Below are 20,087 nucleotides of genomic sequence, written 5' to 3' on the forward strand. Positions count from 1 at the left end.
TGATGATAATCTTGGTTTTACCTCCTGTGATTGAAGAAAGAGCGTGTAAGAAAAAAAGATTCTTCAAGTTGATTTGTCTTTTCAGCTTAAATCAAGGGTGCAGAATATTTTAGTGATGTGAAATAAACCGAAACAAATAACCCAGGTGTGATGCAGTTAAGCTGATCAGACACCTGCCACACTTATTATAAGACAAAATAAGTTCATTGTGGGGCGGTGAAAATAGCATGATGCGATGCGTCGCCGTCGGACAGGCTCACACATGCGTCTTTACGCACGGCACTGAACGCCCACTCCGTGCGATGTGTTCAGGCGGATTGGCTGCTAAAGATACCAGCGGCTGTGTGCGCTCTGTGGTTGGCTGCGGCACTCTTTGGCCATTACGTTATGCTTACTCCACACACACAGGCAGCTGTAGAGAGGGAAGACGTAATGGTTTGATTCCCTGTGCACTTGCAATGGTCGTCGTCCTGACATTACTCGGCATATTCCTCAAACGGGAGGTGCAATGAAGGTATGTGATCGAGTTGCAGGTCGGTTTGTGGTTACGATGCAGATTTCTTGTGATTTACGCACGATGCTGCACCGACAGGCAGGGAATACCTCCTTCCTAATGGCAATTAAATGTGTTTGCGTGCACTTAGATGCAATTATATCAACAGGCTTGCGTTTAAATGCGGGATTCACAGCTTGATTTTTAACTTGTCGTCACATATTTCCTCGCCGCTGCCCTTCCAGCTCTGTCAGTCTGGGTTTTTTTTTTTTTTTTTTTTTCTCCCTGGCGAGGTTGCAAGCTTGGAAATGCTTCTCCTGCATCTCCAGTCGTCCCAATAAACAGTGGGTACAATGTGTAGCCCTTTTAATGAGCCTGCTTTGACCCCAGTGTGATAGTTCAGTAGACTAAAGCCGCTGGAGCGACGTCCATTCATCGTCAGGCTCTAATCCGCTTTAATGAGATAGAGACTGCGGTCAGCGAGTGAGTGAGTGCGGGGATGTTTGGGGGACGTCTCGGTGCATACACACACACACACACACACACACACACAAAAAGAGATTCACCTCTCAGGTCCAAGCTGTGCCAGGAGTCTCCTTCCGCTCCGTGGAGTGTGTGTGTGTGTGTGTGTGTGTGTGTGTGTGTGTGTGTGTGTGTGTGTTTGTTGTGTATGTGTGTGCTGCAGCACAGAGAAGGATGCTGTCTGGCAGCTCAGGATTGATAATGATGAAGATGATGATGGCGATGATGTCATTGGTGCTCTGGTGGCGGCAGGAGTCACGGTGAAAGGTGAGGGGGTGGAGGCAGGCAGGGCTGCCACTACAACCATCATCATCATCATCATCATCATCATCATCATCATCATCATTGGCACTGTGCACACACATTATGAAGAATGTTTGGGGCAGTTAATGACTTGTTATTGCAGTTACGCTGATGCTTCTTCCTATTTGAATGCACCAGTGTCAAACCTCGAATTAACTAAGTACATTGATTTCCTAGCACCGTTTTGGACTATATTTCACAGTGAAATACTGTGATTTGTGTGCCAGGACGAAGGGTTTCCCCAAAGCAAGAGCTGCAAGCTAAATAGGTGACTGGCTGCACAGCTCTGGCTGCTCAGGTATGTTTTATATCTAAATATCATCTCTGGAGGTAAAAGAGGAGAAAGATTATGAAGACACATGAAAGTGATCACCACATCCTGTTTTTTAAATGTACACTGTATGTTTTGGAGTAAAGCCGCCCGTCTGTGTAGGTTTTATTTCAGCATTCAGCCTGTTATATAATGTTCAGCACTGAGCTGATTACTTCATCTCATCTGCCTGGCTACTCAAAATATTTGCCCTCCATAAAATTCAAATATGCAGCTACTGGTTAATTTTATTGACGTAAAACATACAAGGAGCTCATGAGACATGATGCGTTGTGGTGGAATAAACATGGCGACAGTATATGAAGCGTTTAGAGCAGCGTTTCTCAAACCTCTCAAACGTACCACCTCAGAATATATTCGGTTCAGTATAAGGCCGACCCTATTCACCGATAGACAGCAGGAGGAAGGTTATTATTGCCTGTTGTTGAATCCTGAACCAGTTCAAGCCTCGGAGCTACTTGGGTGGAAAAGGTGTACTCCTAATCCACATCTCTCTCTCCCATTTGGAGTCACGATTACACTGTTTTTGACCCATTAGTTTTACCTTCACTCACTATCTCCCCATCACATTTTAGCTCATAATTAATCATGGACGTATGCTTGCTTCACAGGAGGTACAGGAGGTAGAGTGGGTCGTCCATTAATCTAAGATGATCGGTGATTCGATTCTTGGCTCCTCCAGTCTGCATGTCGTAGTGCAAGATACTGAACCCCAAATTGCTCCTGAGAGCCATCGGTGTGTGACTGTGTATGAATGATTCGCCCCCAAAAACTGATGAGCATACTGAATGTATGAATGTGGTTGAATGGGTGAATGAGACACGTAGTGTAAAAGCGCTTTAAGAGGTCAGAAGACCAGAAAGGCGTTCTATAGGTACAGTCCATTCACCATTTACCTTTCGTTTACCCGCTGCCTGCATGAACGTAATGTGATTGTGGACAGGCTTTCATAGTTTTCATTCTAAATCTTGTAGTGTTGTTGGTGTGAAATGTTTCTAGATTAATTTATTTAATTTAAAATATATATTCAAGGATTCCTTTGCGTTCTATTTAAGGAAAGGGAAGGTACCTGTACTACAGTTTGAGTACTAGTTATTTAGAGTCACTACAATGGTTTGTAGGTCGCGATCACGTGGTTGATTTTCTGCTGCTCAACAGAAAATAGCTTTGATCACACACAGTATAACAATAACAATAATTCTTCACAGTTGATATGAAAGTATATTTTCTGCAGGTCAAGCATTTGAACGCTGTCTTTCAAATGTTGTGGAGGGCGACACGGTGGTGCAGTGGTTAACACTGTCTCACAGCAAGAAGGTCTCTGCTCGAACCCCGGCTTGTGCCTTTCTGTGTGAAGTTGGCATGTTTCAGTGTTGTTGTGGATTCTCTAAATTGCCTGAGTGTGAATGGCTGTTTGTCTTTGTGTCAGGCTTGTAATGAACTGGCGACCTGTCCAGGGTGTACCCTGCCTCTCATCCACTGTCAGCTGGGATTGGCTCCAGCCCTTCGAGACCCTGATAAGGATAAGCGGACAATGTATAGAGGTGCTTAACTCTTGTTGGACAGCGTAGTTCATTTTCCTAAGGCACATCATCACTCACGGTGTCCCAGGAATACAAAATGGATGTGATTGAATAATCGGGTTTATACTGAAAAGCAGCTTTTCTGCCCCTGTGGAACAGACGCCGTTAGCTGAATTGTGTAAGCACACGTCACAAAACAGGGAAGACTGCTGCACGGTTTGTTATTGATGCTATTTTTAATCAGGGATAGACCTGTGACTCTGCATTTTAAAATGCAAGTTCGATTTTTTTTTATACACTTACAATCCTGGCACGTACTGTACATCACGGACTCCCAATTCTCTGATGAAATTATAAGATGTATTATGATGTTGCATAGTGGATCGTGATTATCCCAAATGAGGTTAAACTCAGTTAGGGCTGACTTTTTAAGCAGACGAAGGAGCTATAAAGAGAGTCCAGAGGGCACAGCAGATTTGTGGTGGTGCTTGTAAAATAGTCCAGTCATGTTTTCATATTGCAGGACAAATTCTGCAGCAGTCTATATCTCTTTGTATTACTGCATCAAAAGTATTCTCCAGGATAAATCCTCCCCGAGTCATCCTCCGCCTTTGGAGTAAACTGTTTAAATCTGTTATTTTGCAGACACAAATCCAAACTTAGCTGGTAGCAGCTTGAGTTTTATTTGAATATATCTTTCCAGACTTGACTGGATTTGACATCTGCAGGCTCCACAGCAGACGTCACAGCATCTCTGAGATTAAAATGCCTGATTTTAGATGCACTATTACATCTATTCTCATCATATATATTTTTTTTAGACAAATAAATTAAAGGCAGCAATGAATTAGTTTTATTTTCTGTGGCAACATTTCTCCGCTGTCTCAACAGTGAGGCACAAATTAACTTCTCACAGCGTGAGTGACATTTCCAGTTTATTCACAGGAAAAAAAGGGGAAAGATTGAGCAGAGAGAGAAAGAGGAAATGAAATGTGTGTGAGAGAGAGAGACAGCGGCTGATGGAAAGATAGTGAATGATGACTATAAGATAGGGCACAGCTGTGTACACTGAAAATCATCATAATACTCTCTATATTATTGATGACTATAGCATGCTTGCACATGCATAGACTAGGGACGATCTACACCTGAAGATGATCAGAGGTTTTGTTACTGTTCATACAGATGTAGATATCATCTTATTTCTAATAGATTATAGTGGAGATTTTTACAAATCACTGAGCAGGACTGCTTTATGTATTTACAGTATTTACCATTAGTTCAGGTGGTAAATTAACCAAAAACATGTTTCTCAGTTGAAATTCCAGAAAAAATCCAGTCCAATTTTATTTATATAGTGCCAAATCATAACAAAAATTGTCTTATGACACTTTCCATATAGAGCAGGTCTAGACCAGATTCCTAAAATCATAAACAGAGACCAACGATTCCCACCATGTGCAAGCACTTCCTAATGGCGGCGAGGAAAAACTTCCTTTAAGAGGCAGAAACCTCGAGCAGAACTGAGCTCATCTGCCGCGACTGGTTGACTCCAGAGAAGGAGAGGGGGGATGGGTATATGTATATGTATGACAGGTATATGTAGTGAATGCCAAGCAGGATCACAGCAGAAGACTCGACCAATTGGAGATGTTGTCGTAGCTACGATCCATGAGAACCTGTGAGACGAGAAAGCAGAAAAACTCCAGGGAAGAAGCTAAGTTAGTAACATGCATTAATAGGACATGAATGTGTACAGAGGGAGAGAAGAAGAGCTCAGTGCATCATGGGAAATCCCCAGACAGTCTAGGCCTATAGCAGCATCACTAAGGGATGGTTCAAGACTCCTATACTGTATATCCATATCATCTACACCTATCATAGACTAATACTAAAGGTAGTACTCCAGAAATGTAGCACTGAACTTTGATTAAGCTGGAGAACAAGAGAGAGACAGAGTGTTAAAGGTCCAGTGTGTAAGATTTGGGGCCTTTATTTTTAGAATAAGGCAGACATGGAATATTTTTTGTTTTCATCACCTGAAAATAAGAAAAAAACAAACAAACACTGGGAGCGGGTCCTCTTTCACAGAGACGGCCATGTTGAAACACTGTTTCTACAGTAGCCCAGAACAGACAAACTTTGAAGTCCTTTCAAGTGTTATTTCTCCTTTACACTAGGAAGGCTAAGAGATTGCAACTAGATGCAACTAAATTCGACACAGTGGACCTTTTTTAAAAGAACGATAAAAATCAAAGCAGCAGAGGCTGAAATATTTTAGGTCCTGTTGTAGATACTGTGAACACTGGATACTACATTTCCCATAATGCAACTAAATACTATATTTCATATAAATGTCCTACCTAATCTAACATTCATGTCGATCAAACTGAAATTTAAAATAACAACAACATGAATGAATTAATCACATCAGTGTTTACAGTCGTCCTTACTGTTGTCACTTGGTAAACTTCATGGTAAACTTTACAGCAGCAGATAATTCAGTAGAGGCCCAGAACTGTATGAAAAGTCACTTGATGAAGTGAAGTCTTCTTACTTGGTGTTATTTCAGTTCTAGTTAATCGCTCCAGTCTTCACATGACCCATTTAGACTCCCATATGGTTACACTTGTCTGTGTCGTTGCAAGTTTTGAGATTTGATCCTAAAAAAACTGAGTTTTATGAGGTCAGACCACCGTCAGTCCGCACGAGGCACTGAGCGTTGCTGGGTTGTTTTCCCCTCCTTTTGGGGTTTTTCTATTTAAATCTGCATCTTAGTTACTTTTTGCAGCTTTGCCCTCCCTCAGTGTTTGTGTTTGTTTGCGTGCACACTGGTGCTGGATTGTTTGCTGACCCTATTTGGTATTTTGAATATGCAGCATCAGTGTGAGAAATATCTTAAATATTTGACTGAAAGGTGACTGGAATTATGAGAATGCATGACCCTGGATGTTAAGGTGAAGTGATAGAGAAAATCTCAAAGATAAGGTAAAAAACTAAATGACTTCATGTGATGTTTGCTCTTGTCACTTGTTTGTTTGGGACTCCCTGCCCGCAGATCTTACAGTGTGCTAATTGAAGTGACAGAGGGAACTCGTGCTTCTGGCTCAAATCCAGATGAGACTGATTTCATGGCCAGACTGCAGCGGCTCCTCATCCTGGAGAATGCAGTAAATATTCCTTTTAGCGGTTTCACTACCATTTGTAGCAGTCTGAATCTAACCTGGGAGACTTTTTAGCAGCTGAACATCGGGTCAAGTTTATGCCACAGGCAAATACTTCCAAGTTGTTCTGCATCATGGTTTTATTGTGCACATAAAGCTAGAGGACTATATCAGAATAAAGATAAAGTGAGCTGCTTGTGGAAGACTTAACGCCAGAAATACACAAAATATTCGTGCAGAAACACATCACGATGGCAGGAAATGAACTGATTAAACCTTTAAGTCATTTATGAAACGATAACACCAAACATCCACTGCTTCTGGCTTCTCATATCTGAGCATTTGCTGATTCTTTTTATCAGCTTTTAAGCCATTGCTCAGACAAAACAAGCTATTTAAAGATGTTATCTTTGGCTGTGGGCGTGACAGTCAAACAAACCATTCATAAATGTCCAGTTTTAATGATAATACCACTCTGACTGTCTCAGTTCAGCAGGGTCAGACCTTCCTCCCCCTCGCCATGACTCCACATATAGTGCCTCGTTCCTCGGATTACATAACGAATCCCTAAGCAGATGGGTGAGGTCGGATCACACGGTGTTTGTGACAAGTCGGAGCAGAGCGCCGCCTTAAGAAGAGATGTGGCGGGACCCTGTGAATTCCATTGTTTTCCACATAGAGCCAACAACCACAGAGGGCTTACATTATGCTCATGTCAGCTATTGATTCTGCAGGCTGGGGGAACAACAGAAGACATATTCTCTCCTCGCTGTCCTCCCCTCCTCCCTCCTCGTCTCATCAGTATGCTCCAAGGAGCCGTGGCTCCCATCACGCCATCTTTGCTCCCTGTCTCCGGCCCATCTCGTGGTCGGAAAACACATCCGACTGACTCTTTTGCGGAAGGACGTTCTCTTTAACTTTAACAGGCTGAGTACTCTTAAAGCTAGTTTCCTCAGGACATGCAGAGGCTGCATAACGTCCACCACCTTCCTCCCTTTTGACTCTCACAAGATATTTGTTGCGTGGCTGAGGCTCTTAACACACCCTCTGCTTCTCTGAGGCTCATTTGTTTATCAAGTTGTACAAAATAATGCAGTGACTGTGAAATGTAACCCACAGCTCTCTTTGGAGATTGTCATTAATAGGAGCTTTTAGACTCTACTTCTGTCTAATTATCTCTAACCTCAGACTCTGACAGAGCACACTCAATAATGTATCTCTCCCCGTCCTCTCTCTCTCTTCTCATCCTTGTTTTTTCTCAAAGGAGATTATCTCCTTAAGTCGTTTTTGGTATTACTGAGCAACGGACTGTGTGATATGGTTCAAATATCACATGATATGATATTAATAGGAATAGTTTTTTCAAATGTTTTGTTGATATACAGACAGAGGACCAATTAAACTTGAATAAAATGCTTCCACACGCCACACAAGGAGTCCCTGAATTTTGGGGAAATGTGTATAAAATTATGAACTGGACATCAAGGATAGTAACAGTACAGCGATAACAATCCTCCTGATATTCATAAAGATATTTGAGATCTTTAAATTAACTTCTGTGTGTGTTTTTCTGTGTGTACTCTGTAGGCAGGGGCATCGTCCATGTGGGCGTCATGCTGTGGGCTGCTGAACGAGGTGATGGGCACGGGCACGGTGCGGGCGCAGCAGCCGGGGTTCGGAGCAGGGGCGGGGCCCTTCCGCTTTGCCCCCAGCGCTGGGTACTCCACCTACCCCCCCACCAGCTCAGGGAGCGCCGGACAGCTGTGCAAGGCCTGCGGACTGGCCTTCTCTGTCTTCAGACGCAAGGTGAACATAAGGTTCATGGAGGAGGGTCTATCAAAAGAGCACACAAGCATTTTTTAGCCTCTTAAATGCAAATCTTATTCACTGTGCGTTACAGGAGAAGCTGCCTGGTTTCACTCCGTGTCAGTACGATATGAAAATCACCTTGCAGAGACTTGCTTGAGTAATCTTTCACAGTCAACGTTCACCCAGCTTTTTTTTTTTAATGTCTGAATTATGTAATCATTGCGTGCTGTTGTGAGCCGGGACTCCACGGTGCATTCAAGAAAAAATGACATCCATAATTCACTCGCTGAACAAAAACCTCTGAAAACATATTGATTTGGTTAGCACATCATTTAGCTTGTCTTTCAGGGTTGTATCACTGACAAGGTACGGCTCATTTATTTCATCTTTATTTATTTAGATGATTGGCTGAACATTCATTACGCTATTTTACAGCAACGACCTGTCAACCGTTAACAGAAATAAAATAACAGGAACAGACAGGCATTAATAGAACAGAATAACAGCCAGCAAACGAGGCGGAGGCTCAATTAAGGCCACCACGGGCACATGGAGGATGATAACGTCTGTATAATGTAATAAATATAAAGATAGCTTCAATATATAAAAGGAAACTGACGTCTGTCTTAAGGTCAGTGATGGAAAGTAAATTTACTTTACTCAGAAGTACAATTTTGAGGTATTTTACTTCAGAGTGCTGTGTCATCTTCCTCCTCCTCCTCGTCCTCCTCTTCTATTCTTTCTCTGGTCTCGGGGTTTCTCTCAGGGGTGACAGAGCACCTTATTTACCATTTATGCTACTTTATACTTCACCACATTTGAGAGTTACTACCTTTCAGATAGGTAGTAGTTTTCACATAAAAACATAAATAATCTGAATTTATTGTCTAGCCTAGAGTGGTAAAATTAGTTGTTAGAATTTTTGTGCTTTAGTGCCCCGTATTACACAGTAAATGAGTATTTGTTATGATTTTATTACTTCTGATCAACAACTAGCAACTCGGCAAGGTCAACATCAAGCAAGGTCAACAACACAAAACATAGCAGCCAGCTGATATTACTAACTAGTCCAACAGCAAGAAGCCCAGTCTGTGTTTGAGCCTTTTATTTCACCGAGCTCTCGCCAACAACTAAAAGTCAGTCCCAGATTTACTCTTGTCCAACAGCCTCTTGCTTGGTCATTCTCTCTTATTCTCTTCTTAGCCTCCTCTGTCAAAGTCCTATTTGCCTCTATCACTATATCCACAGAGGCTGCTAACCCAGTTACATTGTCCGCTTGCCTGGCTCTGGTTCTGGCGCAACACCAGCTCTGCTCCCCATCAGCATTCACCTGACACCCTTCTGTTACCGGTGCTTCAAAATATGTGTGGTAGAAAAACTAGAACTCCCCTGTGGCTCTGAGCTCACAGTACGGGCATCACAGCTGACAAACTGAGCTAACAGCAGCTAACAGCAGCTATAGATCACAGCAGTGTACTTTACTGTCCATCAGGAAACTGTAAATCACAGAGAGTTGAGTCAGAGCAGCTGGAGGACATCAGAAAACATTTTCTCCATAAAGTATGATCCAGATTTACCAAAATCAATAAAATAATTGGTGGTGTGTGACTTAGTGCCGTAAAGTGCTACGTACTTCACCTGATAACAAGTCAAATCTGAATTTATATTAAATTTAAATCTGTCAATTTATGGTAGAAAAGTTACACATTGTTGCTTTAACAATCCAATAATGTCATATATAATAATAAATAATTTCTAAGTATATTTTGTGGATAATACTTCTGTTCCTTTTATTTAGGTGTAATTTTGGATAAAGGACATACTTGTAATGAAGTATTTTTTTACATTCAGTAAAACATCTAAGCACTTTTACTACCGCTGCTTAAAGGTTGTTAAGTAAACTTGTGGTTTTGTTTTGGAAAATTATCAGCAGCTTTTTTTCTTTTTTTTTAAAGGAAAAAAAGCAAAATCACTGGCATGGACCTTTAAGAGCATGCACCATATGTATTCATGCTGGCATTTCCAGGGTCTCTGCACAGCTGAACGTGTCAGAGTTTAATGGCGGCAGAGTGTCAGGCAGTCAGACGCACTGAGACACTGATGAAAATGCTGCTTCCTCGCTGCTTCAGATCGCTCTATCGTCATCCACGCACACTGCACACACACACACATTGTGTGTTAGCGTGATATTTTTATAGTGTGGGGAAAAAAAATAGACGCTGTGGGATTAACAACAAATGATTGAAGAAAAGTATCTGTTGCAGTTGAAATGTGCTTCTGGTGGACCAGAGCACATTTGTGCACAAGTGATAAGAAAATGTTTACAGCCGTTGCCGACCGGTTTTCCTGCCCATTTGAAGTGTCAATCTGCTCGGCTGCTGTGTATCAGGAGTAAAATGTCAAACAGCACCAGACAGTTTATTTCTCTTTACTTTTTCCCTAAAGAAATGACTGAGCACACAGGATATGAGCGATCAGCGGTCTCAGATGTACTTCTTTCTCTTCATCTAAGCTGGGACATAAGGCTGCTAGGTTGTGCTGCTGGTTTCTCTTTGTCACAATCAAAGAGAGGAAAATCATTTATTTACCATAATTATGGTAAATAAATATGTAGTTGTGTGGGATCTGTTTAAAATCTCCATCACAATATGATTTTTTTTTCTGATATCGACTATTTATTTCAGTGAATCAAATAATCTACATAAAACTTTGGAAAATAATGAAAAATGCCAATCATAATCTCCCATGATGCATCTTCAGACTGTTTGTTTTGTTTAACTGGCATTCCAAAAAACCCAAAATATTCAATGACTTTCAATTATTCAATGGTTTTCAATGACTTAAATGAGTACAAACAGCATTATTTCCATCAATTGGCCCATTTTCAGAGCTCAAATCTGTGAAATCTTTTCAGTAGATGGTTGATTTATTCGTCAAAAGTGATATGAAGGATTATATGCTAACAAAAGTCAGACATCAGGGCCTATTTAGACCTGACGAAAAATGGACTTTCTTAAATAAAATGTGTTTATAATGTAGCTCATCACATCACGTCTGTCTTTGAATCTCTCCTCCCTCCGACAGCACATCTGCTGTGATTGTAAGAAGAGTTTCTGCGCCCTGTGCTCGGTGCTGCAGGAGAACCTGCGCTGCTGCATGACCTGCCACCTGCTACGCGGCACTGCCTTCCAGAGGCCTCGGCTCATGCAGCTCCGAGTGAAGGACCTTCGCCAGTACCTGCTGCTGCGCAACATCCCCACCGACACATGCAGGGAGAAAGAGGACCTGGTGGACCTGGTGCTCTGTCATCAGGGGACGAGAGAAACCCCGAGACCGGTGATGGAAGAGGACGAGGAGGAGGAGGAAGAAGAAGAAGAGGAGGAAGAAGAGGACACGCATGAAGAAGAGGAGGAGGAGGAGGAGGAAGATGAAGGGGGAGATGACACAGACAGTCTGCACTCGCTCCCCCACTCGCACGCCGCCTCGCCTCCCTCCGCCACGCGCTCCACCTCTGAACAGTCGGTCCTCTCCGCCTCTCAGGGAGACGTGCTCAGCCCAAGTGACAGCTCAGGGACCACCAGCCAGGTTTGTGTGCACACATAAAAAAAACACACAGCTGATGTCGAGTGCGTGTCTGCATGCAGAGCTAACACTGTGTACTGTGCAGCCACACATATGCTCTCTAATTTACATACGCCGTACTTCTTTCACATCTGTCCTCAATCTATCCAGGGTAATTAATTTCAAAGGTGAAATCAGCTTATTTACAAGTGTCAGCGAGTCCGCGTTAAGTCAGGGGAAGTCTTTCAACTTCCAGACAAACAAACGCCCTCTCATGCATATATTTAGATGTCAGTTATCCATTCAGTGTGTTTCATGCTTGATTCTTCCCTTTGTGCTGTCCTCTGTGTTTGGACGTCCCTGTGGTGCTTTGTTTGTTCCCTGAAAATCTATTATTATCTACTATCTACTATTGTTTTCCCTCCATTGATACTGAAAACGCTCAGATTTGCAGCGCTGGTCCAGTGTTCAGCTGGATGTGCACGTGACAGCTGAAAACAGCTGTGTTGGCTGTGTGTGTGTATGTGTGTGTGCACAGAGCTCTCAGACCAGCCAGGGATACAGCTTAACCCCGGTTACATACACTGAGTCTGTTACGTAACAGGCACACAGGTTGAGAACCCTCCACAGCGTCACAGCTGCAACCGAACAACAGAAACACTACAGTACATCCCTCCTCTCTCACCCCCCACCAGAGATTATCTCTCTTTTTCCTCTCTCTTTTGCACTTAGCTTCATGGAGCCATGGAGGTTATTTATGTTTACAACGTGAGGGGAATCTGTGGATACACGCTGCGAAACACCTAACAAACAAGCAAAATATTATGTAAAAGAGACAATTGATTTTATAGTATTAAACCTGATAAATCTGTCAAAATTAGGGCACAAATCTAGTTTTTATATCTGAAATCTATAAATAGATATAAGATTATTTATATACAGTATATATTTTCATATAGTTTTTGTTGGACATAGTTGTTTGAAGTCTGATGCCAGTCTATATTATGTTATCAGTGTGGCAGCCACCCAATTCACATTTCCTTTCGTCTCTTGTCAGCTCCAGCTGAAAACTAATACATAACTAATAAGGTTTGTATTGGAGATCTTGGATTTAAATCAGTTAACAGGTTTAATATTTAACTTTTTAATATGCAAATGGTGATTAAAAAGATTACTGGGTAAGGAAAAGTAACCGCTCGTCTTTATCAGGGTCACGGGGGGGCTGAAGCCGATCCCAGCTGACATTAGGTACACCCTGAACAAGTCGCTAGTAAAAATAACCTCTAATCCTCCTGAAATAAGACGTTATTACTTCACTGAAGGGCTATTTTTGCAGTGTGCAGGAAACATGTTAATGCAGACATTCAGCAGGTCAAACGATGATTAGATAAGATATCTGGTCATGGTCCTGCTTGTTTTTGTCGTCAGGATGTCTCAAAGTATTTCTCCTGAACTACCACTGAAATCTGCCGCATGTAACCCACGATTGAAGAGAAACATTTTCTGCTATCATGCAGCCTTGTCCTCACTCTCTGAGTCCTTTCTAGTACTTCCACGTGTTTGAAATGCTTGAATGAAACACACAAAGTCAAAGTAACTTCCAGAGAGGTTTGGCACTTTGTCAGAGCTGCTGCTTCTGTTTTTGTCTCTGAGGATTGAGAGCAGGCATCTAGCACCACCACACTGACTGATAGATTATTAACACATCTTCGTTCGGGTGGGGAAGATGATCGTCTGCTGGAATGTGATGAAGCAGAGACAGGCAGAGGGTTTTACTTTTTACAGTGCAGAAACAGAGGCAGCGTGGTATCACACAGTTTGAGCTTTTTTCAGCATTTTGCGTGCTGTCTTTTGTCAAGCAGATAAAAGAATAAAGAGACGATGTGTTCTCTTCAAAGCATTAGATAAAACGGAGCTTTACACTCCTACAAAACACCGTCTGTATCTCCATTTATTCTCTTTTTAATCCTGACCTCCACCTTCAAAGAGAATAATTAACCGCTGTGTTAAGAGCAGTGTTTTTTACATCTCTGTTCTTTGATTAGATATCCGAATAGCTGCAATAGAAAGAATTAGAAAACAGAGAGCTGTGAAGTCATTTGATGTCGATACTCATATGGAGGTGGAGGAAATTTATGAATTGTAATCAGACACAGTACATCTTGTGATCAAGTCAAGTCAAGGTTATCCCCAAAATGCAAGTAACAAACAACCGGAAAATGATACAATAAATACATGAGTCACATTTCGCTGTTAAAAAGGCAGATGGCAGCAGGAACAAAGGAGTTTTTATGTCTATTTGTCCTGCATGTTGATAGGCCAAATCTGCAGTCTGACGGAAGTATTGTAAAACAGGAGTTTGTGTCGGGCCAGGACTGACTGCCTCTTCTTCAGCGTCCTAGTCTCGTGTAAACTGTGTAAGTCGTTCAGTCTGCAGTCTGGGAGCCATACCAGCTCACAAAGGCGAATGTCAACATTAAAGTTGCGTAGCTTCTGGTAAAAGAACATGCGCTGATGAGATCTGAACTTGTGGCCCAAAGGTCAGCTTGTCATCAATGATGGTGCCAAGGTACTTGTACTGCTTTACGATCGTGTTGAGGAATGTAAAAGAAAACAAACTCGGATCAGTTTAGTTTAAATCTGCAGTTAGGAGGCTTGTTGTCCTTTTTTAAAGTCTGAAATTCAAGGTCAAATCTTTTAAACATAATTTGACTTTTGTGCTGTGTGCTGCACATGGAGTGATTTGTTGTTTTTCTTACTCAAACAGGAGCATGAGGACACGCCAACAGCGTCTCTCCTGAACCTGGAGCCCACTGAAAATATGATGGAGGTACAAAACTTATTTTTAATGCACATTTACAGGATAAAAATGTGTCTTATACTGGAGGATTGTGTGGACTGATGAGGCATTCAGATAATGCAGACAGTGTTAGTGAGCACAGCTCCGTCTCCCCTTGTGGATTGTAGGTCAGTCCGGCGACGCAGAGGCGGATCAGGGCCTCGCTGTCTGATCTGGACAATGAAGAGGCGATAGAGAACCTCTCCGTCCGCCAGCTGAAAGAGATTCTCGCCAGGAACTTTGTCAATTACTCCGGCTGCTGCGAGAAGTGGGAGCTGCTGGAGCGAGTGCATCGACTCTACAGAGAGAATCAGCAGAACAGGAAGTCTAGTAAGCTTCGATCAATCCGCTTTTAATTTGATGCTTTATCGTTTGCATTTTAATATTTTTTACATTTATTCTGCATTATAAAATATGAAAAAAAATCTCCTTTTCTTTTAGTGGAAAATGTGAGCATAACTGCAGGTAATTATTTCTTTTTGATTATCATATTTCACAGGTTTAAAATATGACATTGACTCTTAATGTGAACCAGTGTTGTAGTAGTCCTTCAAGACCACTTTTTCAACGTCTCAGAATCGACTGCGTTTTTACTGTCTTGTCTCGCTCTCGGACAAAGAGGACTTGGGAATTTATTTCAAGACTGGTCAAGACCACAGCTGCGGGGATATCACCAGTGTTTCCATATTATTCACAGTTTCATAATTAACTTAAAATACTTTTTACACTTTAAAAAGTTGTTCCACAGTCTGTAGTTATAGAGAAAACACCGGCGTGGCACAGAAAACTAAAGAGGGGACAGGTTGAAGTTTAACCGACCACGAGCCAACAGCTGCAAAGTTCCTTGGTATCTTATCAAGCAGGTCATTAAAAAAAAGAAAGAAATGAACATGAACTAGGTAAACCTTTGCATCAAATGGCACCAATACATTTTTGTCACTGTTGAGGGCAGTTCACACGCACTGCAAGAAAGTGATCATCAGCCAAACCTCCTGTAACAAAATGTGACTTCCTTAACATCAAAGTTCATCCGTGAAACAGCGTCCAAAAGAAAACACACAGCTGTAAATTCTGCAATACGCTTACTGAGAAGGCTGCGAGGTGCATGTCTTACCCAAAGAGATAAGGCAAATCTTATCCGTCTCGTCTTGACCCCTCAAAGTCTTGGTCTTGTCTTGGTCTTGATACACTCTGGTCCTCTGTCTCGGTTTAGCTGGTCTTGACTACAACACTGACGTGAACACTAACATTCACATATAAAATCGACACACAGATCCAGTTATCTCTCTCCTGTAATGTTATTTTAGTTTTAATTTGCTTGCTTCGACATTTTTTTCCTAAACTAATCTTTATTACTGCCTATTCTTATCTATACAAGTGGTTGCATATCCTCCACCTCTCTGCAACAGTGGAGTTGGAGGTAAGATGTTTTTATAAAAAGCCACTCTTTCCATCTCTTCATCGTGTACATCGCACTGATCATCCGGTAGCAGTAAACAGTAAAGGCATGCTGCAGCATTTTTACCCACTTGACTCTTCATATCATCCTTCATATTTATCATATTATGGTCACTCGAGTCATTATCCTCCGCCTGATTCAGTGCCTCCTCATTCTGTCACTCCGGTTTCTTTTTACAGTGTGCATCACGTTGTTTTATTCTGAAGGACAGCCTCTCATCCTGTCATTAATGCACTCTCTAAGAGCTTTTACCTCTTGATGAGCCATCACATTACCTTAGTGGCAGCATGTCTCCATCAGGTGTAATTACATTGTCAAGCTTTCTAAAGGCTCTCTTGTTGACATAAAGGGCTTGAGGATCATATTAGCCCACTTAATAGTCAGACGTGTAGCGACGGCAGACAGGCTGCAGACGGATTGGCTTTTTCTCCTTTGTACAAGATGTGAGCAGCAGGAGTCAGATTTATGCCAGCGAGCTATCAGCCAGCAATCAGACATTTAAAAGCACTGACATCATCGTGTTATGTGTGCTTTTTGTTTCTAAGTAACAGGTCGGTTATTGTGAACATTTAACGTATCTGCAAATGTTTTTGCACCTTTTTGGAAGACATATTTTTAGTCTTTATTGCAGTCATCGTTTGTTTTTGATCTAATCCTAAAAAATAATTGACTGAATAATAAATAATTGAATAATTTAAATGTAATACGCTTCAATAATAAAGACAAAAAGACGAGCAATAGTCACTTATTAACTTCAAAGAGTTAATTAATAAGAATTTAAAAGAAAAAAGAAAATATACATAAAAAAAAGTAAGTAAATAAATAAAAATAAATAAATAAGTAAAAAATAAAATAAATAAAATAGTATTGATAATAATAACCGGCAGCGGGGCAGATATCCATAGGTGGTGGTTAACAATATTATCCAAAGAGAATTCAAATAGGTGTTATTTATTTTAGATATTTATTTTAGTTCAGTTTATCTCCACCCCTTTGCCACACGTGTCTTCTACTTGTACAATGAAGTTTACAGTTAGTTTAACATTAAATCTTTCTCCATGTTTGAGTTGGAAAAAAATCTAAAAACATATCTGGATGGGCGCCGTGGTAGCTCACCTGTTAAGCTCATATACAAATCGCTGAATTGTTACCGCAGTGGCCAGGTTCAGTTTCACTCTGTGGTCCTTTCCTGTCTCTCTACAGTTGTCTTACCCAATAAAGGCATAAAAGCTCCACAGAAAAAAACATATCTGAAAATATTGATTATTTGTGTTAAGCCTCCAGTCCCACAACTGCACTTACCTTGTCAGTAGGAATCAGATTAATTAATGGTGTTTCCACTAACTGTTCACCAGCTGAAAATATAGACAGTATTTTAGTTTTTATTTCACTGTAAAGGTGTAAATAACTGGTAAAAACCTGATGGATTGTAGGGATGTAGAAGAGAGGATGTACTGCTCATGACTTAACATGTTGGTTATTCCCAGAGTGCATCTGTACAACATCACTGAACTCTAGAGTTTAATGAGCCTGCGGAGAATCACTGTGACTGAAAAAATGTTCATATTTCCATCTGCAGATGGTGTCAAAACTCAGCTGGCGGCTGATGAAAACTTGTGTCGCATCTGCATGGACGCCATCATCGACTGTGTGCTGCTGGAATGTGGTCACATGGTAACCTGCACCAAATGTGGAAAGAGGATGAGCGAGTGCCCCATCTGCAGGCAGTACGTGGTGCGGGCCGTGCACGTCTTCAAGTCTTAAAACTTGCGTGGTTCTCCCCAAGCCCTGAATTTATCACCGAGTATGAACTGCTGTGCATGACGTCTCGCAGGGCCTAATGCTGCAGCAGGCGCGAGCAACTTCCCGGGTCTTTGAAAACCAGACTGTTTGCTCTTGCCTACCACGGTTTGTTTCCTTCCCCCTCCTTTTACTAACTCATACTCCAGTCCCACTTCTCCTACCTGGTGGACTGTCATCAGCTGCACTGGGACACTCACTCTTTCTCTCTTTGGTCTGTTAAACACATAGCAGAAACCCCTGCCATCACTTTCTACTCTCTATTCTCTGTTTAGATTTTACTCACAGGAGAGGGGAGGAGGCGGCCCCGTGGATACTTGAAGTGGATTGAGTTGTTCTGTGTGGTGAAGAGATGAAAAAATATAAGATCCCAGGGTTAGAGTCAATATGGTTTACACAGTCATGCCACATGACATAGTGTTATCTCCCTCAGTCTTCTTTAGGATGTGCAATATCAGAAAAAAAAAAAGAGACTTACGTGTGTTTTTAGAAACGGTCTATTCGTTAATCCGAACACCACATGCACCGAGTCATCTCGTCACACACAGGAAGGTGCAAAGGTGCCAAACGTCATGCCTTTTGATCGGTTAAGATTTCACAGTATATGCATCTCATAACCAGCAAGCTTGGTGTGATAGTTTACTCTCTTTTTATTTTTTTTTCTCAAATGAACTTTTAAGAAATAAAGTTAAACACTTGCAGTGTGAAAGATCTGCTCATCTAAAGTTAAGTGATTTCCGCTGAAGACACGAAGAGTAAAACGGCCGCGTGGTCGCACTACATTCCTGTTACATCTGAAAAGTTAAATCGTCACTTTTGAAACAGCAGTTTCACACAAAATGAATAAATAAAAGAACTCAAGGCCCACTTGCTAGATTTTTCCTGGACTTTCAACCATATTTCACAAGCTTCATCATGCAGACGCTCATTAATTTGTCGTGGGTCATCTTTACATTACAGGACCTAGAGTGGTCGTATATGACGGGGAGATCATGTGAATGGTGTCGTCCTTCTCCTGAGGAAGACCACGAGATGCAGCTGAAAGCTTCAGAGAAAGCTAATAAGTGGACCTTGAGTGTTTTTTTTGTTTTTGTTTTTTTAAAGACTTCCACCAAGCAATACCATTTAGTTTCCAAGTCTACCAAGTGTCTTTCTTTGATTGTGTTGTCCGTTAATGTGTCGAATCTTAGGTAGGTAACAGGTGCTACTTCCTCTATTTTGACTGTAACATCAACATACTTTTTCTTTTCTTTTTTTTGGGGAGTCAAGTTATCGAGGCGTCCTTCCAAATATCCATCACACAGCAAGAGGTAGAGGAGTCCTGGTTTACTTTAACCTGTTATGCAAATGAAAACAAACTTTGTTTTTCTTGTCATGAGACCCAGTTTAACTCAGATGTCACTAAAATATCTGTGTACAGTATGCCTGTGGTATGTTTAAAAAAAGAAAAAAAAAGAATTGCTGTTAAGTGAATCGCATAGCTTATATTGTTGTTTACTGATAAGTCATTAAATGTATATTTTTCCATTTACTTGGGAGACGACATGATTTAAAATTCTACTTATTCTGGAGGTTTAAAAATAAAAAAAATCTACCGTTTTTTCAGAATGTATTTCTTCTGCTGGTTTCGCTGGTCAGACGAGTTCCTCGGTCCTCTGATCGTGTCACATCTCTCACCATTAAAGTTGCGTCAGTCATGGTCTTTCGCTTTCTAGCACTTTTTGTCGTCGTCTGCTTCAGATCCAAAAAGAAAAAAAAAACTAAAATCGACACTGACACCATGCACTGTAACGAACACTGTAACTCTGTAAAAGTCTGTTTGTTGATGCTGCTGTTTCTCAAAGATGTCATTCATGGGCAGCTACAGTATTATCAGAGTAGGAGGTTATCATGAGCACTCATAATCCTGGATCTTTATATTTTGGAATGTTGAACCTTTTTATTTTGGTAAACAAGAGAAAAATGATTTATTAGATTCAATAAAATGCAGTACTACAAACCAGAACGTTAAACCCTGCTCTTTATTTTGTAATCCGTAAACCTGGTTTTCTTCACTTGGGGTGAATTTTCACTGATAACAACAGTAATATTTCAGCATGAACCAAGCAGCAACCTCCTTGGCTGTGAAATGAAGCCAATGCAAAAGTATCAAACAACTGCAGTTCCTCAAACGGCCACTTGAGGCTGGCTACAGAATAAGTCAATCTCCATAAGCCCACATGTTAAAATGTCCAACTTCACAGCAGAAATAAACATGTTTACAGCCTGGTACAAAAAACAGTT

The 20,087-nt window shown here is 41.3% G+C and overlaps 1 protein-coding gene across 3 annotated transcripts; it reads left to right on the top strand.

Annotated features, from left to right (window-relative positions):
* Window positions 1-260: 260 nt before the first annotated feature.
* Window positions 261-19,809, top strand: rnf34b (ring finger protein 34b). 3 transcript variants are annotated; one of them, XM_019278832.2, is made up of 8 exons: window positions 261-514; window positions 7,924-8,142; window positions 11,230-11,730; window positions 14,474-14,536; window positions 14,674-14,875; window positions 14,987-15,010; window positions 15,924-15,965; window positions 17,584-19,809. In XM_019278832.2, exons 1-8 carry the CDS (start codon window positions 509-511, stop codon window positions 17,766-17,768), a joined length of 1,242 nt encoding a protein of 413 aa, XP_019134377.2. In that variant the 5' UTR covers window positions 261-508; the 3' UTR covers window positions 17,769-19,809. The 3 variants fall into 3 exon arrangements, with proteins under 3 accessions (XP_019134377.2, XP_010744412.3, XP_019134378.2); XM_010746110.3 differs by lacking the exon at window positions 15,924-15,965 and having other exon boundaries at window positions 262-514; XM_019278833.2 differs by lacking the exons at window positions 14,987-15,010; window positions 15,924-15,965 and having other exon boundaries at window positions 264-514.
* The last annotated feature ends 278 nt before the right edge of the window (window positions 19,810-20,087 follow it).

The sequence above is a fragment of the Larimichthys crocea genome, chromosome IX (genome assembly GCF_000972845.2).
Source record: "Larimichthys crocea isolate SSNF chromosome IX, L_crocea_2.0, whole genome shotgun sequence".
In the NCBI taxonomy this organism is placed as follows: Eukaryota; Metazoa; Chordata; class Actinopteri; family Sciaenidae; genus Larimichthys; species Larimichthys crocea.